Source organism: Gallus gallus, chromosome 3 (assembly GCF_016699485.2).
Source record: "Gallus gallus isolate bGalGal1 chromosome 3, bGalGal1.mat.broiler.GRCg7b, whole genome shotgun sequence".
NCBI lineage: Eukaryota > Metazoa > Chordata > Aves > Galliformes > Phasianidae > Gallus > Gallus gallus.
Window position 1 is genome coordinate 52729051 of NC_052534.1, and position 18647 is coordinate 52747697.

The following is an 18647-nucleotide window of genomic DNA, read 5'->3' on the forward strand; positions in this document are numbered from 1 at the left end:
AAAAGAATGATTCAGACCATTTGCAGGAAGATGAATATTGATGGTTCTAAAAGAGTTAATGTGCACTCAACGTAGTAGAGGATACCAGCAATTGTGAAAGTTTCCAAGTTGACAGTAAGGCTGCCTCAGAGGGAGTGTAGGTGAATTTAACATAGTGTGGAGGAATGCATCATCAACAGAATTTCCTGTACCTTCTAAGAAACTATATTAAATATCCATTTACACAACTGTAATACATATAATAGAAAGTTAGAAGAGTCACAAGGATCGACAGATACAGACAGCTGTAACTTTCCAGAAGAAATAATACTTCTGATTATCTTACAAAAAGGTTATTTAAGTTAAATTGTTGAGGTTTTTTAAATTTGGTTCCTACACCAGATGACATGCCATGGATAGGCCTTATTTTACTGCACAGGTCACACCTTTTGCTGTTGGTGTTTCAGTGGCCAAACTCATTCTGCCACTTCAGCAAGACCTCCATCTGTTCATTTGCTTTCTCCAAACTCTTCTTACAAACCCATAGTGCTTCAGGATAAGTATTTTACTAAGGTGAGAAAGCAAGGTCTCTGCAGTCTTTCATACATCCTCCTTTCTGAGAAGAGGAAGGAGAATAATCAGTTCACAGAGGATGTTACTGGCAAATGCTATTATTCATTTATGTCGTGAAAACTTGAGTCCTGTCTTGCAGCACAATTACCTAAACTCATGGCTTGTGCTGGAAACAGATAGAACTGTTTGGAGAGCTAACACATGTGTATGCCCAAAGAAGTAATAGATACTTCTTCACTGAAAAGCAAGAGACACTTAGGGCAAACACTGTACCCTTAATAGAGGCAAGCATTCTCCATTCTGATATACCATTTGCATAGTAAATGATGGATAAAACACATCACCTATCCCACATTTCCTTATTTGAAGGAATGCAAAATACGGCTTTGCAAAGTAAATCCTAAAACTTTAAAGGCGGCTGGTGGCTTTCAGTATTATCTTTTCATAACTTGCAGCTGGACGACAAGAATAAAATCCCTTCATCTCCAAGTGCTCCGGTCACTCTGTGTTGCAAAGTGCTGTGGTTTCAGCAGGGTGAATTAGGAAGATCCGTGCCTGGACGACGGCTCCCCTCCGTGCAAGGTCCTCCTTAGCGTCTCGGGGCAGGGGCGAGCGCACAAACGCGGGCGGAGGGCGTGGAGGCTCCTCCCAGCGTCAGGTATACACTGGTGCTACGGAATAAGAAGCGGGCTCGTTCCGCGCTCTGCTCGCGGCTCCGACACCGCCCGCGGAGCGAGCAGCACCGGCGACGCTGGACAGCTCCACCGCGGGCGCGGAAGGTGACTGCACCGCGCCTCCTCCGGCTGCAGCGTTCCGAGGCGCTCCGCGCAGGGCAGGCTGCTGTCGCGGTTGCTGTTGCTGAGCCCCAGGATCTCACCCTCTTGTCTTTCCGAAAAAGGGCTTGTCCAAAGAGCTGAGGGGGACTGGCATATATTGTCTTCTTTTGTTGTTGTTGTTGTTCTTTCTCTCTTCTGTGCCCGAGAGCAGTGTGATCTCTGCAACTAAATGGAGAAAAAGAGCGAAGAAGAAGGGCAGAAGGGAAAAGGGATAAAGTTGGTTGACTTGCAGAGATGTGAAGATTTTTAGTGTCTCCTACTGCACTTTACACTGGAGCCCTCCAACCTGCCCAGAGGTCGAGGATGGAGGCAGAACTGCTGTCTGAGCTCACAGCACTGTCCTTTGGGGGCAATGGGAGCGTCCAGCTGGTGCCAGAAACAACCCTGCTGCCTCCGGCATGGGGCATGGCCATGTTCACCGTCCGCTGTGTGATCCCTTCGCTTTACCTGCTCATCATCACTGTGGGCTTGCTGGGAAACGTCACCCTCATGAAGATCTTCATCTCCAACAGTGCTATGAGGAGTGTGCCCAACATCTTCATCTCCAGCCTGGCTGCTGGTGACCTGCTCCTGCTGGTGACCTGTGTGCCAGTGGATGCCTCTCGCTACTTCTCTGAGGAGTGGCTCTTTGGGGAGGTGGGCTGCAAGCTCATCCCTGCCATCCAGCTCACCTCTGTCGGTGTCTCTGTCTTCACACTGACTGCCCTCAGCGCTGACAGGTAGGAAAGCTGGGCTGTCCCTTTAGCTAGCCCAAGCTGACAAGAAAGGTAAGGCACTCCTCTGACAAAGTACCTTTGGGTTTCAGTCCCCTTAGTTCCACCTGTGAGTTGCCCGTAAGTCTCCTTCCCTCTGACTGATGGCATATCTGGTATCAACTTAGGTTAACAGGTTTCTGCAAATGGGTGTGCACGTGACTCCATCTTCCAGGGTGCCGGAAGCAGGAACTGAGGCTTAGCCCTGTTTTCTGCATCTCGGGGATGGCCAAGTAATGACTTGTGTATTACAATCTTATTTGTTAGAGGAAGGTTTTAGGTTCTAAATATGATCAGTGCCAAGTCACACTAATATGTCAACAGGCAGCAAGCAGTTTAAACTGAGTCAAACACAGGCATATTTTTTAATAGATTTATTTATTCCTGCTGAGAAGGTATGTGAGAGAGTATTTGTGTGTGTGTGTGTATTCGTGCCTTAAAAGAACAGCAGGTTACCCAAGGTGATCATCAGAACTGGTTCAGCCTCTGAGAACTTGGAGACACCAAACTCTTCTGCTGGAATTGTCACTACTGAACTTTCGATTCAGACTGTCCATTCTGTCTTCTTCAGAGCTTACAGAAAAATGGGGGTAGGGAGAAACAAAACCAGATGGAAACATCTCCATCTCTACTGTTTCTCATATTAGAAAGAAACAAAGAGCTGGACTCCAAACTTTTCTTCCCAATTAATTTAAATGGATACATTAGGATTTTATAGCAAATGGGTAGCTGTTAGACCATGCTTCATGCTAAGAAATGCTAAATCTGGCATTGTAATTTGACAGCCTTAAACTAAATTAAATTATCCTTTCTTATCTAAGCACTTTTATCCAGACAGAAATGAAAATGTTAAATTCCTTCTTCCTAGGAAGTACCCCTTTTGTTTTTGTTGGATTGTGTTACACTGGTGCATGAAGTAAAGGCTTGAAGATTAATAGTGTATCTTCAGACTTACAGTAAACTTTCTTCAAAACTTTAAATCTTTTTTTTTTAATTGAATATAGCAGTAATTTTTCTTTTTCTTAGCCAGTGCAATAAATCATTTGATTCCATCTAACAGTACTCCTCAGTGGCCATCAGTTGCAGTGGTATTTCAATCAGAATCTAAAATACTTCTCTATAAAGCCTATAATATATGAAAATTGATTGTATTTTTGAAGAGAAGCATGCAAAATGTACTTTAAAGTGAATGCTTGTAATACCTTGATTACCTCAGTTAAAGAATATGTCAAAAATTGTCCTCAGAGAGCCAAGCAAACCTTGGATTTTTGTTTCTGCTGTTTCTACTGCTTAAAAAGTATGAATGTGGTATATTATTTGAAACGGGAAGAAGCTATTTGGAGAGGAGATCATATCTTCAGTGAAATATAATGAGAATGAGTGCTGGTGGTTTGATGTTTAAGTCTTTTTTAATTTTCTTTTTAAATAGCTTTGTTTTCCCTTTTTGTTCCCTATATTGTTTTATATTCTTATAATATCAGTAAAAATTCAGGAAACAATGAAACTGAATTTATTTGTGCTGGATGCATTTAGAATTATATATTCTACTAAACAGCTACAGATGGTGTGATGTGACCACATAAGCTCTTTATAAATACATTCCTCTAGTAATTTACAGTACATGCTATATGCAAATATTGGAAATGGTTATATGAAGAATTTAGCAATTCCGTTTCTTTAACTTCTGTAGTTATGTTTTCACTTATCGATGAAAAAAAAAAAAAAAAAAAAAACCTGTCAGGAAAAATGGCCACTGGCTTCAGAAAACAGTGTATTTTATCCTAGGGGACCAAATCAGTGAAACTGGCATGTCTCTTAGTGGAATTTGAATTGGACTCTGTTATACTATTTTGTACAAGAGAAACTTCTCTTGAACTAAAGAGGAGGCATTGGTATGAGTGTTTTTTTTTTTTTCTTGTTGCACTGATTTGTGGCAAGTTATTATCTTTACATGCTTCAGATATGAGGGAAACTGTACAGATAATTATGTTGACAGGTGGGTAGAGGTGGCAGCATCCTGCAGCTAAGAGGTGATCATGGAATCATAGAATTGCTCAGGTTGGAAAAGACCTTAAAGATCATCAACTCCAACCAGAAAAGGTGATGAGGAGGAGAGGCCTGGCATGGGACAGTGTTGTCTCCAGATAGGCAAAAGAAGATGCAAGTAGTTCGGTAGCTGTGATATGGATATAAGGTTCCATTATCATCTGGTACAAATTCTGGTCTGGTAGACAATAATGGCTTTGCAGTGATCTCTTCTTTCACAGCTAATGCCCCAAGTACATTGCAATATGTGATCACCAAAGTATTTCCTACTTTTTGTTCCCTATTACCAGAGAACTATATATAACTCCATGCACTGATTGCACAAAAGAAGAGGTTTATAAATATTTACAGCTCTTTACAATGTTCCTACATGAGTTAAGACAAAAAAAAAAAAAAAAAAAAAAAAGGTTTCCACAGAGTATTTAGCACTTACTGTTTATGTGGAAATTCAGCCTAGTAAATCACATGTATGGAGTACAGTTAGCAGTAACAGATACAGTAGAAACAAAATCTGAGCAATCATTGCTTACAAAATGAAGCTACAAGAAAAAAAATGTAGCATACACTGTGTATATCTCTTTTCTAAACTTACTTAATTTCATATGGCTTTTTGTCACAAAAGTGTGTCTCAGCATCACTTGTGCTTTCACTGCGAGAGGTGTGCATCTTCTGTCTGGAAGCTTCACTACCTGAACGTGAGATTATTTAGGGGTCTTCTTGTGTACAACTATTATATGAAATTTGTAACACTGCTTCCCAGACTTTCCTAGAGCATTAACAGATTACATTCATCAGTACACAACAAATCAGCCCAAGTTTGCCTGTCCCCATCTCAGGACCAAGTTCTGGTCCCATCCCAGCCTCGAGCTCATGTGGGCTGTCTCTCTGGGTCTGGCTACTGGGATGGGCAACGATGCCCTACTGCAGCCTCACACTTCACAGAGCACAGTGGTGGTACTGTTAGTGCAATGCATTGGCATCGGAAATGGGCATGATTTCCTTCTCTGGCAGGAGATTATGCCCATCTCTGGTGTAGAATGTCATGCAGGTGTGGAAGTGCTGATCCAGCTGTACTCTCTCACTGCCACAGATGAAATGTGCAGGGAGAGCACCCCTTCTCATGACCACAGTTTTTATTGATCTTCACAATCACAGAGAAACTAAACCACCTCTTGAAAACTTAATTTTAAAAAACAAAACAACAAAAAAGCAGGGGGTAGATTACAGAAGGAGAAAAAACTAATAATTACAGTGGATGACAAATGAAAAAAAGGACTAAGGCACAAAAATATAGAAAGCAAAAAAATAAAATAGAGAACCAAGGGCCCCATGAGGGCAAAACACCTTGAATAGCACTCAGCAAACCCTGAAAATTCCTGCAGATCCAGTGCATAGTGGGCAGGGACGCACTTTACCTAGAGATATGTCACGGCAAGGCATGGACTACAGTGTTGGGCAAGGTTCAATGGATGTTAATGTGGAAGTCCCAGGACTTAGTGTATTCTTGTATGAGTGAAAATAAAGAGGTGAAGTTTAGCCAGTGGGATTATAGCCTGGAATGCAAGAAAAGGTGTCAATATGTCCTTACTGCAAAAAGAGTACAAATTAGCATGGAACCTGACTTGAATTAAGCCATGAACTTGCTTACTGCTCCAGGGAGTGCTTTTCCATTTTACATCCATGGTGGGACATAAGTTAACTTAAAATGTAAACTAGGGCCATGGCGCTCCTCACCTTCTTCTCAGGATAAGAGATCCTGTAATATTGTGCTTGATAATGAAGTAGAACACCAAAATGATGTTTCCATACAGTGTTTAGAGGTGGCTGGAGATGCTAAGGGGTCAGCAGATTAAGAAGTGCTACAGGATGCACCTCTGGCCATAGCTGTTTTATACATGCTAGTGAAAAGCAATTGCACCCATGAAATACCAAGAAACTTGGGGTGATTAGACTTTGCTGGAATAAATGGAAGCCTTGCAACAGTTTTAGATTAGTCTCTTTCTCTTTGGCTATAATTTATGCCTCATTTTTTATGTGAACTGTAAAACTAGGATTAAATTTAATTCTGCTACTTTTTCTAGATTGAATTTTCTTTTTAATGAAGGGTTTAAATGTGTTAGCTCAAATACAGTCCTGTTGCACTTTAATGAAGACTGTGAAGCTGAACAGTGGAGCAACTGGCCCTACTAAAATTTAAACAGCATCTTCTTTGTGTTCTTCCTAAAAAAATGTGATCTTTTATGAAGCATTTAATTGAGTAACCAAGTAACTGAATTATTTTTATGAGTTCCATGACTCCTTTCCTACATTTTAAAAATGCCTGAATGAGATGCTTAAAATGTCTGAATGAGATGTTTAAAAATATATGCTATAACTTTGTATAGCTAAACTATTGGATTATTTGCTTTAATTTTGGTAGATTGCAATTTCTTTAATAAAAGTGTAAAGAATTTAAAAATATTTGCAATTTCTTTAATAAAAGTGTAAAGAATTTAAAAATATTTTGGTATGTGTTGACCTCTGACTGCAACAGATGATAAAAACACTCTGGCTCAATTTGCTTAGTAACTACTTCTCATTAGTAAAAATACCTTTAATCAGAACTTCTTGTTACTCTTCTTCAGAATTTATTTAAAGTTTCTTCTTTTGTCAGGTGATGATTAAAGCTCAAATATAGTGATTGGAGACCACTAAAATCTTGATTTCTTATTACATATAGTGGAATAGATGAAGAAAAAAAGTGGACGTGACTTCCTTGCGTGCTGCCTCACCTGCTGTAGGGGGCCTGCTTTTCAGGACAGCTTGACTTGATCTGTGGAGGTCCATTCCAGCCCCTATAATTCTGTGATTCCTTTTGAGCTTTAATAGCCAACATTCAAGGACTAAAAAGCCATGACAAGGAAAATAGCATTAAATGACATCCTGGAAATTACTTACAATTAACCAAAGAATAATTTTAAAAAAATAATCCAGAGGTAAAATAAAAAAGTGGTGTACGAGAGAAATAATGCCTTGACTGTAGTATTTAATAGGAAAACAAAATAATACTGAGTCAGTAGAACTATGAAATTCGGAAGTGTATGTCTTGGAAACACTGATGTTGCTGGTCTAGACGTTACTCTCATGTTAGGCTGTATCAGTATGGTTATAATTATGTGATAACAGGCAAAGCAAAATAAATTAAAGAGAGAATGGACAAGATTTTGCTCACATTTTTTTTTTCAGCTCACCTTTTAGTTCATATGAGCAAACTGACTTACAAAATAAAGGTTGCCAGACATGTTTGGTGAAACTATCATATTTTGTAAGGATCAGTATGTATCAGTATGTCTCTAGTTCTTGGAGGTCTTTCCAAACACCTGATCTATCCTATTCCTCTCCCTCTGTTATTCAGGAGAGACATGGAGTTGGGCTTTTTCTCAGCTTTACATACTAAGAAACTTAGCTTGACCATGTGGCATCTGTGTCGAGAGACTACAAAAATTAGCAGAAACCAATATGAAGCTCATGTAGCAGTAGCACTGCAAAACAATTCCTTACATAAAATTCAAGCATTTTGATCCAATGGAGAATGGCATGATATAAAAATACTGAATCACAAAATCACCAAGGTAGGAGGGAACCCCTGGTTATCATCTAACTCAAACAGCTTCTTGGAGCAGGGTCATCCAATGCAGGGTGCTTTTGATTCTTAATATCTCCAAGGAAAGAGTCTTCACAACCTCTCCAGGAAAATCTCTTCGATCACTTTTGCAGTAAATAACGTTTGTCTTATTTTTTTAAACAAAAATTTCATGTTTTTAATCCATAGCTCAATACCATCAGACAGAATAATGGATGCGAAAAGGAAAAAAACCTGTACACCTCAGATCTCTCAGATGAATTGCTTAGAATGAGGATAATGAACAATGGGACGGTATTGTCCCAGTCACAGCAAGGTGGTTGTCATTGCAGAAGCTCTACCCTTATGACCACACAGTGTACTTTCTGGACACTAGGAGAGTTATAGTTGGGCAGAGCTGGGCCTATGGTCTTCTTTTGAGAACATCTCTCTCTACCACTACTTTGCATACAAGCTTATTATGAAGATGGGTAGCCAGCAAACTGAAAGTGAGACTCCAGGTAATATGGTAGGCTACAAATTGCCTGGCTTCAGTGTTGCACATAACAAAGAGAAGAGTGGGATATCTGCCCTCAGTGGTCTTACACTCACAAGAAGCCTGAATTTGAAGACAATTCTTAAAGGAAATTCAGGGTTTTTTTTTTACATATATTGGGCTATTAGTCCTTTTCTACTTTCTTGTAAGTAGGTTGAACTTCTCTGAGAAACAGGAGCAACCATTTTTGTAAATTTAACAATGAAATCTGTCTTCACCTGTCCCCACTCCAGAATGTTGCAGCTGGTTTGTAACTGTTCCATATAGCTAGAAGGAAAACAATAGAAAATATTTCAGAAAGAACAAAAGGATGGAAAAAAGTACAGGACAATTCTCATATCTGGAGCACATTCAGGAATTACCTATTCTAGGGTAAGTTAGTTTAAGTCTATTTCAAATTACCTGTTGGATAAGTTCCTCTTGTGACCATTTTTAAACAGCTGGAAATGATTTCTCAGCAAATAAAACAAGGCAAACTGTTTTTACCCTGCTCTCAAACTTTGCAGACACAAGTGTCTATTAAACTCTTTTCTTTCTGTGTGCTCTTCAAAAACAGCTTAGTTCTCAGGATGGCAAAGTGAGAAATGGCTGTGGTGTTTATCCTAGTCTGTGATCAATGGAATGCCTTTACTGTGCTGGCAGCAGACAACTTTGCTTTGATTAATGTAAATGTTAGTGTCCACAACTGTTTATCCTATTTTCTGTTTCTGTGATTAATTCAGTAGCAAGCTGTGCCTGAAACAGGTAAAATAGCAATTGGAAAGTATATCCAGCTGAATTCTTACCAAGCAGAGCTGAACACAGATCTACAGTGCTAAAATAAAGTTTTGTACCAGAGGAGGTTTAGGTTAGACATTAGGAGAAACTTTTTCTCTCAGAGGGTGGTCAGGCACTGGAATGGCCTGCCCAGGGAGGTGGTGGAATTGCTGTCCCTGGCAGTGTTCAAGAGGGGTCTGGATGGGGAGTTACGAGATATGGTTTAGTAGCTTGTGGTACAATGGGAATGGAAAGGCAGTTGGACTAGATGATCTTGCAGGTCGTTTCCAAATTTGTGATTCTATGAATCTATGAAAATTCATCTGTGTTTGTTTTTATATATTAATGAAACAAAGTGTATCCAGGCACAGTTTCTCAGCTTAAATGCGTGCCTCAACTAGTAACTTTTAAATCCATGCCAAGATTGAGCCCAATTTGACAGCATGATTACAGTTATCAAGTTCTTACAAGTTCATGATATATTGTATGATAATCTTCTGTCATTCTCATGACTAATCTAAATATTTCATTTTTTTTCCCAAATATTTTTCATGGCATTTTTAAAGATAGTTTGTGCTTTTGTTCCAAGTTTGTTTGATTGTAATTTGATTGCTATACTAACAGCCCCTAAACTGTACTGATGCATGCAGTTATTCCTCCCCAGATGTAGGACTCTGTGCTTGCTCTTCTTGAACCTTGTAATGTTCCTCTCTGCCCAACTCTCCAGGCTGTCTATGTCTTGCCCTTCCCTTTCCCTTTCCCTTTTACCTTCCCCTCCCTTTATCTTAAAATATTAAACAATTATGGACTCCTTCTGGACATTAGCATTAAATCTATTGGAAACTCTGACATACACTAACTTTTCTGAATAATAAGTCAGTGAAGCACTTTACTCTTACTGTCCTCAGGAGGAGCAATGAACAAATCAATTATGGTACTTTTAATTAGTACAGTTACTAGAAAATGGACAAGTGGAAGTAAAAAGCCAGATTGTGTACAGTGAGCTAGCATTGCAAAATTTGTATGGGTTTGTAAGAAATATAGATAGTTAATGTGAGGTGAATGGCAAGAGAAAGAAGGAGATGAGAAAATTAGAATTAAGAGGAATTGTAGAGAAAAATCTCCACTCTCATCTGAAATGCCTTGGGGACAGGGCAAGTAATATATTTAATGTGCAAAAAAAATACAACAAACTAATCCTGAAAAATCTACATCCATTCTTTTCTGGTTGGGGAAGTCACTTAAAAATTCTAGACCAGACTTTTTCTTCAGATATTATTGACCCAATGGGATACACCCATGTGTACTGACGGAGCTGGCAGAAGTGATTACCAAAGCACTCTCTATCATCTTTGAGAGGTCTTGGAGAATAGGAGAGGTGCCTGAAGACTGGAGGATAGCCAATGTCACACCAGTCTTCAAAAAGGGTGAGAAGGAGGATCTGGGAAACTACAGGCCAGCCAGCCTTACCTCTGGAAAGATGATGGAACAACTTGTTCTGGATGCGATCTTCAAGCAATTGGAAGAGAAGGTTATCAAGAGTAGTCAACATGGATTCATCAAAGGAAAATCATACTTGATAAACCTGGTAACCTTCTATGATGTCTTCACCAGTTGGTTAGATATGGGGAGAACAGTGAATGTTTTGTACCTTGACCTTAGCAAGGCTTTTTAGACTGTCTTCCACAAAATCCTTGCAATGAAGCTTAGAAAGTGTGGGATAGTTGAGTGGAGAGTGAGGTGGATTGAAAACCAGATGACTGGTGGAACTCAGAGGGTTGTGATAAGTGGCACAGAGTCTAGTTCTAGGCCTGTAGCTAATGATGCTCCCCATTGGACAGAACTGGGTTCAGTCATGTTCAACATCTTCATCAATGACCTGGGCAATGGGATAGAGTCCACCCTCAGAAAGTATGCTGATGATAGAAATCTGGCAGGAGTGGCTGACACACCAGAAGGCTGTGATGTCATTCAGAAAGACATGGACAGGATGGAGAGTTGGGCAGAGATGAACCTGATGAAGTTCAACAGGAGCAAATGTAGAGTCCCACTCCTGGGGAGGAATAACTACATACATCGGTACAGGTTAGGGGCTGGTCAGCTGGAGAGGAGCTCTGCAGAGAAGAACCTGGCTGTTCTGATGGACAACAGGTTGGCCATGAGCCAGCAGTGTGCTCTTGTGGCCAAGAAGGCCAATGGTATACTGGGGTGCACTAAAAAGAACATGGCCAGCAGGTTGATGGAGTTGATTCTCTCTCTACTGTGCCCTGGTGAGGTCACATCTGGAGCACTGGGTCCAGTTTTGGGGAACAAAAAAAAGAATAGGAAAGACGAAGTATTTAGCTTTTTCTAGGAGCTTTCAGTCCCCTTTATAGGGTTATTGCATTATTATGGGGTTATTACTCTAGGTAGTATAATAGGCTGTAATCATTGTTCAGTGGATTCTTAAGTATTGTCTGTTTTTTTGTTGTTGTTTCTTTGTCTTTGTTTTTTTTTTTTTTTTTTTTCCAATTTGGTTTTGAAGGGCATCAGCACGAAGTACTCAAGAGAAAGAGGTAGGAGTATAATGGAGAAACTACTTAGGATGGACCATGAAGTGGCTTCTTTTGAAGTCAAGTGTATGGGAGGGAAATAGCATAATGGACTCAGCAGAGACAGGTGCTTTCCCTATTAAATTTACATACTAATTGAGAACTGAGACATACATTTAAGAAGGCATTTGATAGTTTATAAGGCTGAAAGATGTTTATAACTCAAGACGAAGATATTCTTTCTTTCATGATTATTTTGGGTACAGGAGGAGATTACTTTGTATTGAAAACAATACCATGGGTGTCCAACCTTTTGGCTTGTCAGGGCTACACTGAGTGAAAACGAATTGTCTTCGGATGCATATGAAATACATAATATAGTTTATGTATATAACTAACAACTTCAATTTTTCAAAAATAATATACTAAAAAAGAGCAACAAAAAAGCAAACACAGACTACTGAGATCTTGGAAGAATGCCATCTTTTATCAACTCAAGGACAATGCTGAAGTTTTTTGGGCTGAACTCAGCTATTTTTTTTTTTTTTCTCTTCTTGTGGAAAAGGGCCCTCTGCTTGAAAGACTTCAAATTTGGATTTAGTCATAGCTCAGCAATATGTGCCAAGGTGCAAATATATGCGACCTTTTCTGGTAATGTAAAAGCTTCTGAAAATGTCTCCAATGTAGATATTAACAGAACCAAATACTGCTTAAGCAATGAATTGTGACAAGGTCACTGTCTTGTGTGAAGCATGAGAGGTTGAGGGGAGGGCTCACAGTGGCTACAGATCCTAACAAGGAGTGGAGGGACACCACTGAGCTCTGCTCTCTGTGACAGTGACAGGGCCCGAGGTAGCGGCATGGAGCTGTGTCAGGGGACAGTCAGGTTGGGGTTAGGGAAAGGTCCTTTACCAGAGGGGTGGTGGGCATGGAACAGGCTGCCCAGGGCAGTGGGCATAGCCCCAAGGTGATGGAGTGCTAGAACAGGTTGGTCAATACTTGAATTTTGGGTGGTGCTGTGTGCAGCTAGGGGTTGAGCTCAATGGTCATTGTGGATCCCTTCCAACTGTGCATATTCCATGATTCTGTGATTCAACAAAGCAATGCAATACAAAAGTAGAGGAAAAAATATTAGAGTATAAAATATATGTTTTCTTTATTCAGTACCCTCTAAGTCACCATATCAACCCTTCTACAGCAATGTAAAGTTTTAAAGAAATGAGCAGATGCAAAGACTTGACGTCACCTCAGTTGATTGAAATGAAATAGAAGGTCTGTCTTTATGTAATGAAATCAAGGCGGACAGCAATAGGAAGTAAATTATTGACTAATAAGGTCACAGTTTGTGCTGGGAAGCCTTCATGCTTTGTGCAGAAGTTGCTATGACAGTGTAAAGGATTTCTTTACACATTTGTGTAGTGGGAGTTTCTCACTTCATATTAGAAGAAATGGTAAACATAAATTAACATAAACAGTTTAATTTCCTACTCCATGATGTGTGTGAAGACACAGTAAAAATCCTTTCTGAATTCAGAGGGAATATGACCACAAAAAGCCATTATTTATAATTGTTTAATGGTAAGATAATTACAGTCATGGGAAAGAGTAAGCTCCATGACACATTTTAACTCAGATCTTCCCTGAAAAAAACACTTTTTAAGATACCAATACAGTACTCTGTGCCAGACATTTCCATGGCATTGTCAATTCCATTGATGGCTTAAGCAAAGTCACGGCATAGGGATATAGCTTTGACCCACATTTCTCCAAACCTCTGCTTGACATACTGAGGATTATTAGGTACTATCAGGACCTGAAAATCAGTCATAAAGTGTACTTGGGATTGCAATTCCATTTATTAGCACTGCCTGCAGCAAATACATTATGCCACAACCTTAGCCACAACATAAGCCCTTGACAGTATTTAGATAACTGTTCATACTAATTTATGTTTGTATTTGTATATGTATCTACAAGTGTATATGTATCTACAAGTGTGGATAAGGGGTTCTATCACTGAGTGGAGACATCTAACTTACAGCTCTTCTCATTGAAAGTTCACTGAACAGATGAAAGAGAAAAATAAGCAGCTCAAAGGGTGTTTTAATACACATAGATACTGAATTACTGTTTGAAAGTACATTGCTGACTAGAAAAAGATTAAGAGGAATAAAGTTAGGTACCTGGAATATGAATCTCTCTTGTTAAACTTCTCTTTTTATGGTAAGTAAAAATAATTTCTCCATTTCCTGAAAATTCTGCTATTTCAAGAACATAAAATCAAATTAAGACAAGAAAAAAAATGAAGGAAAAAAAAAAAGCATCAGATAAAGAAACCTTCCAAATTTCCCTAGTTTAGTCAAACTGAAATGCTTTACTAAGTGTTCAGTTTTAATAAAAACGTAAAAACATATTTTACTTCTTGAAAAGAATTATTTATCAAAATCAGAATCATGAAATTAAGCAAAGCATCAAGACAGCTTTGAAATATTTCTTTCAAAGTGTATTTAGCCTTTTAAAATTGACCTTTTCTTGTAAAAAGTTTCCCTGGGTACCAACTTCTGCAACTATTTATTTTTAATATAAAATTTCCTGACCGGCATCTACTTCTGTTCTTTTGTCAGCTTTCCTGTAGTGACTTTTCCATTCTCTGTAACATTTCCTGTTTTCACTGTAATGGTCATGAAATTATTAATACTGCAAAGGTTTATCTATAATCATATATTATGGGACAGTTTTCCAAAATGCAGAAGCAGCAGCTTCCAACTCTTTATGTGAACATGCTTACATTATTTAAGAATTTAATACTTCTGGACAGGCTCTTGGCAGTCATTCTTGTTTGACTCTATAAATAAAATTATGTTCTGAGTGTTGCAGCCAGGAGAGTATATCTATGTGTACAATGGAGCTGAGAACTTAAGGGAAGGGGCTGGTGGGCTGGCACTGTGTCTGCAAATTGGAATGAGGCAGTGGCAGGAAGGAGAAGATAAGGAAGAAAACAAATTCTAGCATGAAAATGCTGGTATGAGAGTGGGATGGAAGTACAGAGATTGGATGTGCATTTGGGGGTTTGCTGGGAGGATATGGGACAAGGAAGAACAGAGTGGTAGTGGCTTCTGCATTTTCACCAGGCTGGCACAGAATGGGAGACAGATTGCAACTTTTCTGCAACTTCTTTTGCCACCTCTGATGGATATGTATGCAGTGGAAGATCAGAGATTTAGAAAACGCAAATCTGATGAAGATTACAAACACTATGTTGGTTCAAAGAAGAAAAAAATATGAAATTATTTTGATCAAAGGTATGAAGTACCCTAAATCATTGCATGAAGATATGCCTTTTGATATGTAACTGCATTTTTATCACTTTCAGGTACAAAGCAATTGTAAAGCCCATGGACATCCAGACCTCCAGTGCAGTGCTACGGACCTGTGCAAAAGCCATTGCCATTTGGATAATCTCCATACTCCTATCAGTTCCTGAAGCAGTGTTCTCTGAACTGGCCCACATCAATGACACAGATAACGCCACTTTCACAGCATGCATACCATACCCCATGACGGATGACATGCACCCAAAGATCCATTCTGTACTGATTTTTCTAGTGTATTTCCTTATCCCTCTTGCCATTATTAGTATCTACTACTATCATATTGCAAAGAGTTTAATAAGAAGTGCCCATAATATCCCTGGAGAAAACAGTGAGCACTCAAAACGACAGGTAAGCAATTTGATGTTTACTTCCCATTAAAACATTATGTGCTGTGTGCACTTACAAATGAAAGAACAAAAAATACAACATCAAAGTTGCTGGATTACGCAGAGGATCAAACTCAGATTCCACATGCATGAACTAAGTATACAATTATCTGAAAAATGTCTTTGTTGTCATAATTACTCAGTAGTAAACCCGGTATGTAAATGAATACATAGGAAAATATAAATTCAATGTTATTAAGGCGTATTCCTGAAAGAAATAGGTTTGGTTTATGTGTATGTACGTATTGTTAGTGTAACCACTGCTTGCGGTCTTATCAACTTCACCTCCCGCTATATGCTACCATTAGGGGGACAAGTCTTACATGAACTTTTCTTTAGAGTTGTCTCTATTTCTGCTCAGAAATGAAAAATATTGACACAGGAAGGTAGATTTCTTCTTAGAGGCTTGGAGGCTCTTCTCAGGCCAAGGAATGATGAAAATATCAACAGAGAGCAACAAGTGAACTTTTTTGGCGGTCTGAGTAGATCTTTCTTGGATACAATCTTGAGCTTATAACTGAACTTTTCTTAATAATCTTCCTGTTGTAGTTGCTGTAAAATTTTCAGTATAGATTCTGTATACCTTTGAGACAATACATTTTAATAGCCAACTTCCCTATAAGGCCCTCCACACCATAAGATAGCAACTGGCTGTTCATTAACACAGTTGTTTACATGCCAACCTCAGCTTTTGCCATGAAAATGCCTTAAGCACTTGAAAAATGCATTAGTATTGATAGAGAAAACTACTTATGCCCGTTAAAATAATTTAGGTCTTCTCTGCCAGTGCTGTAGAAAATATCTTTATGCTCACAGAAGTCTCTTTGCCTAGACAGAACATAAACATTCTTTTTGAAAAAAAGACCTCACTCCCTCATGTCCTTTTAGCTCAGCATTTCATTTCTACTCGTCTGTTTCTTGTAAAAATGCATACATATTAGCACTTCATGTACTATGTTATTTTCTATGAAATACTGAGAGCCTTCTGGCTGAACTCACAGGATGGAAACAATATTTAATTTATATCAAATTTCTGAACCTACATGTATTTTCAAATTAGAACATATTTTTTCATTCTACTTTGGTATTTTTTGTTTAATCTATGGGACTCAGAAGAGTAGAAACATCTAGTGTACTTACATATCTCCCAGAAAGAGAAAGTAAAATTCAGATTATTGCTATCAGTTCAGGTTTCTTTATGCAATAGCACAGAAGTATGATATTCACACAATGCCTCTGTACCTTCTACTCTGCCATTGCTATCTGGCTCAGTGCAAATCATACCAAATTGCAGTGGCACAGCTTTTCCATCTTTTCTGAAACCTCAACTGTTTTTGGCTCAGATGGAGCTAAGAAAATTCCATTTACAGATCTATTTCATGGATTTTGAAACCCTATTAGAAAAAAATCACTTCCTTTTTACCAGGTTAAATTTGATAGTAAATTGAGCAAAGCCAGCAAAACTTCACGCTCTGTGAAACTTTGATACCTGCCACAAACAATAAATCTTTTGGAATGAATATTTAGAAAGCTTCTACCTCCCTTTGGTACCTTTCAGTTGGCCAGTTTCTCTCCATCTCTCAGTTTTGGGACCACTGTGTATGCTCATTTCCTTTCAACTCTTCATCCACTCTGAACACCTACATTGTAATCCAATTATACTTTAGTACTGCAAATGAGGTACATTTCTTTCAAGTCAATATTGAAGACTGATCGAGCCTTTCAACTTACCTTGGAATTAAGATGCTTCAGACTGTGTAATGCACTATTTTGCTGGTTTCCATTGGAGAGAGGTGCAAGCCTGAGGCATTTCAGGCAAAGTAACAGTATGTAAGTACTACTTATGGCTAAAACCCTAGGTGTCAGACTTGCAATGTTTCTTCATTTCGAAACCAACAGTTTCAAAATAACTTCTAACTAAAACTAAGTTTCAAGCCAAGATGCATCTCACAGCATCCTTTGGGGCATGCTTTGAGATGATGTGCCAATGCATACTTGGGTCATGAACTGCTCTTGCTTCATATAGAAAGAGCAATCTTCTGTAACTGCAAACAGATAGGATTTTTCAGTGTGTGTAAACTGAAAGTGGGAAAGTAAATGAGAGAAAAAATAATTCAGTATTTTTACCAGTTTAATGATAATTCTTAAAGTTAATGTAAAGTGAACTGCTACATATTTTAACTGTCTGTTATGTGAAGTAGTTTTATTCACTGTTGTTGATTTGAGTTCTCTTTATCTTTTTAGATGGAAACTCGGAAACGTCTGGCAAAAATTGTTCTAGTTTTTGTTGGCTTCTTTGCTATCTGTTGGTTTCCTAACCATGTGCTATACATGTACCGGTCTTTTAATTACAATGAGATTGATTCATCAATAGGGCATATGGTTGTTACCTTAGTGGCCCGAGTGCTAAGCTTCTGCAACTCTTGTGTCAATCCGTTTGCACTGTATTTGCTCAGTGAGAGTTTCAGAAGACATTTCAACAACCAGCTTCGCTGCCGGAAGAAACCTCAGCAAGAGAGATCTGCCAGTTACTTGCGCAACTCTTCTGCCATTCAGACAACTTCTCTGAAAAGTAATACCAGGAACACAGTGACTAGTGTGACACAACTGAATGGGCACAACTTGAAACAAGAAATGTCATCATGATTTAATAGGTGTGATTTTTGACTACAGAACAAAATTGAACCTTTTCTTTGCAGTTTGTAACTCAGTTTTGGCTCTCATATGCTTAGACTGTCTGAAGAGGGAATCTGTTAAAGCCTGTCTAGTATGAGGTTGTTTCACATCAGTCAATGTTAGACAGAAGAGTGTATTTTTTTTTTATTTTTATTTTTCTTTTTTTTTGAGAAGACAAATGCTTACTACGTGTTAAAGAAGATGCTGGCATATACTTAACATATAAGAAAAACATAATGGTGTGAAAATTAGTGTAGCTCACGTAATGCTTGAAAAATGATAGATCTTCTGATCTCAGAAATATGTATTTTCAAGTGACTATTCATCCAGGTGTGTATCTAATAGATTTTTGCATGATTTTAGCTGTATAGTTCGTACAAGTATTTCTCATTAAGTCTTGTAGGCACTTTTTGGACCAATTAAGGATTTACTCAAAGGCATAGATTCCAGTTTCAGGTAAAAAATAGAAACGTATCAAATGCCAGCTCTTCACCTCATTTATTTCTACCTTGTTTATTCACTCTGACAGACATTTGGATGAGATAGATTGTTTACTATTTAGAAGTCATAAGCTTATCTGC

At 38.6% G+C, this 18647-nt stretch overlaps 1 protein-coding gene across 1 annotated transcript; it reads left to right on the plus strand.

Annotated features, from left to right (window-relative positions):
• Positions 1–1239: 1239 nt before the first annotated feature.
• Positions 1240–18088, plus strand: NMBR (neuromedin B receptor). The gene is made up of 3 exons (XM_426167.7): positions 1240–2107; positions 15004–15352; positions 17635–18088. The coding sequence occupies exons 1-3, from the start codon at positions 1692–1694 to the stop codon at positions 18034–18036; spliced, it is 1167 nt and encodes a 388-aa protein (XP_426167.1). The 5' UTR covers positions 1240–1691; the 3' UTR covers positions 18037–18088.
• The last annotated feature ends 559 nt before the right edge of the window (positions 18089–18647 follow it).

Excerpts from the sequence above, each read along its gene's own strand:
- NMBR (XM_426167.7), top strand. The coding sequence starts at position 1,692 with ATGGAGGCAGAACTGCTGTCTGAGCTCACAGCACTGTCCTTTGGGGGC. Across the intron at positions 2,108-15,003 it reads ACTGCCCTCAGCGCTGACAG|GTACAAAGCAATTGTAAAGC; the intron begins GTAGGAAAGCTG and ends TATCACTTTCAG. Across the intron at positions 15,353-17,634 it reads GTGAGCACTCAAAACGACAG|ATGGAAACTCGGAAACGTCT; the intron begins GTAAGCAATTTG and ends TTATCTTTTTAG.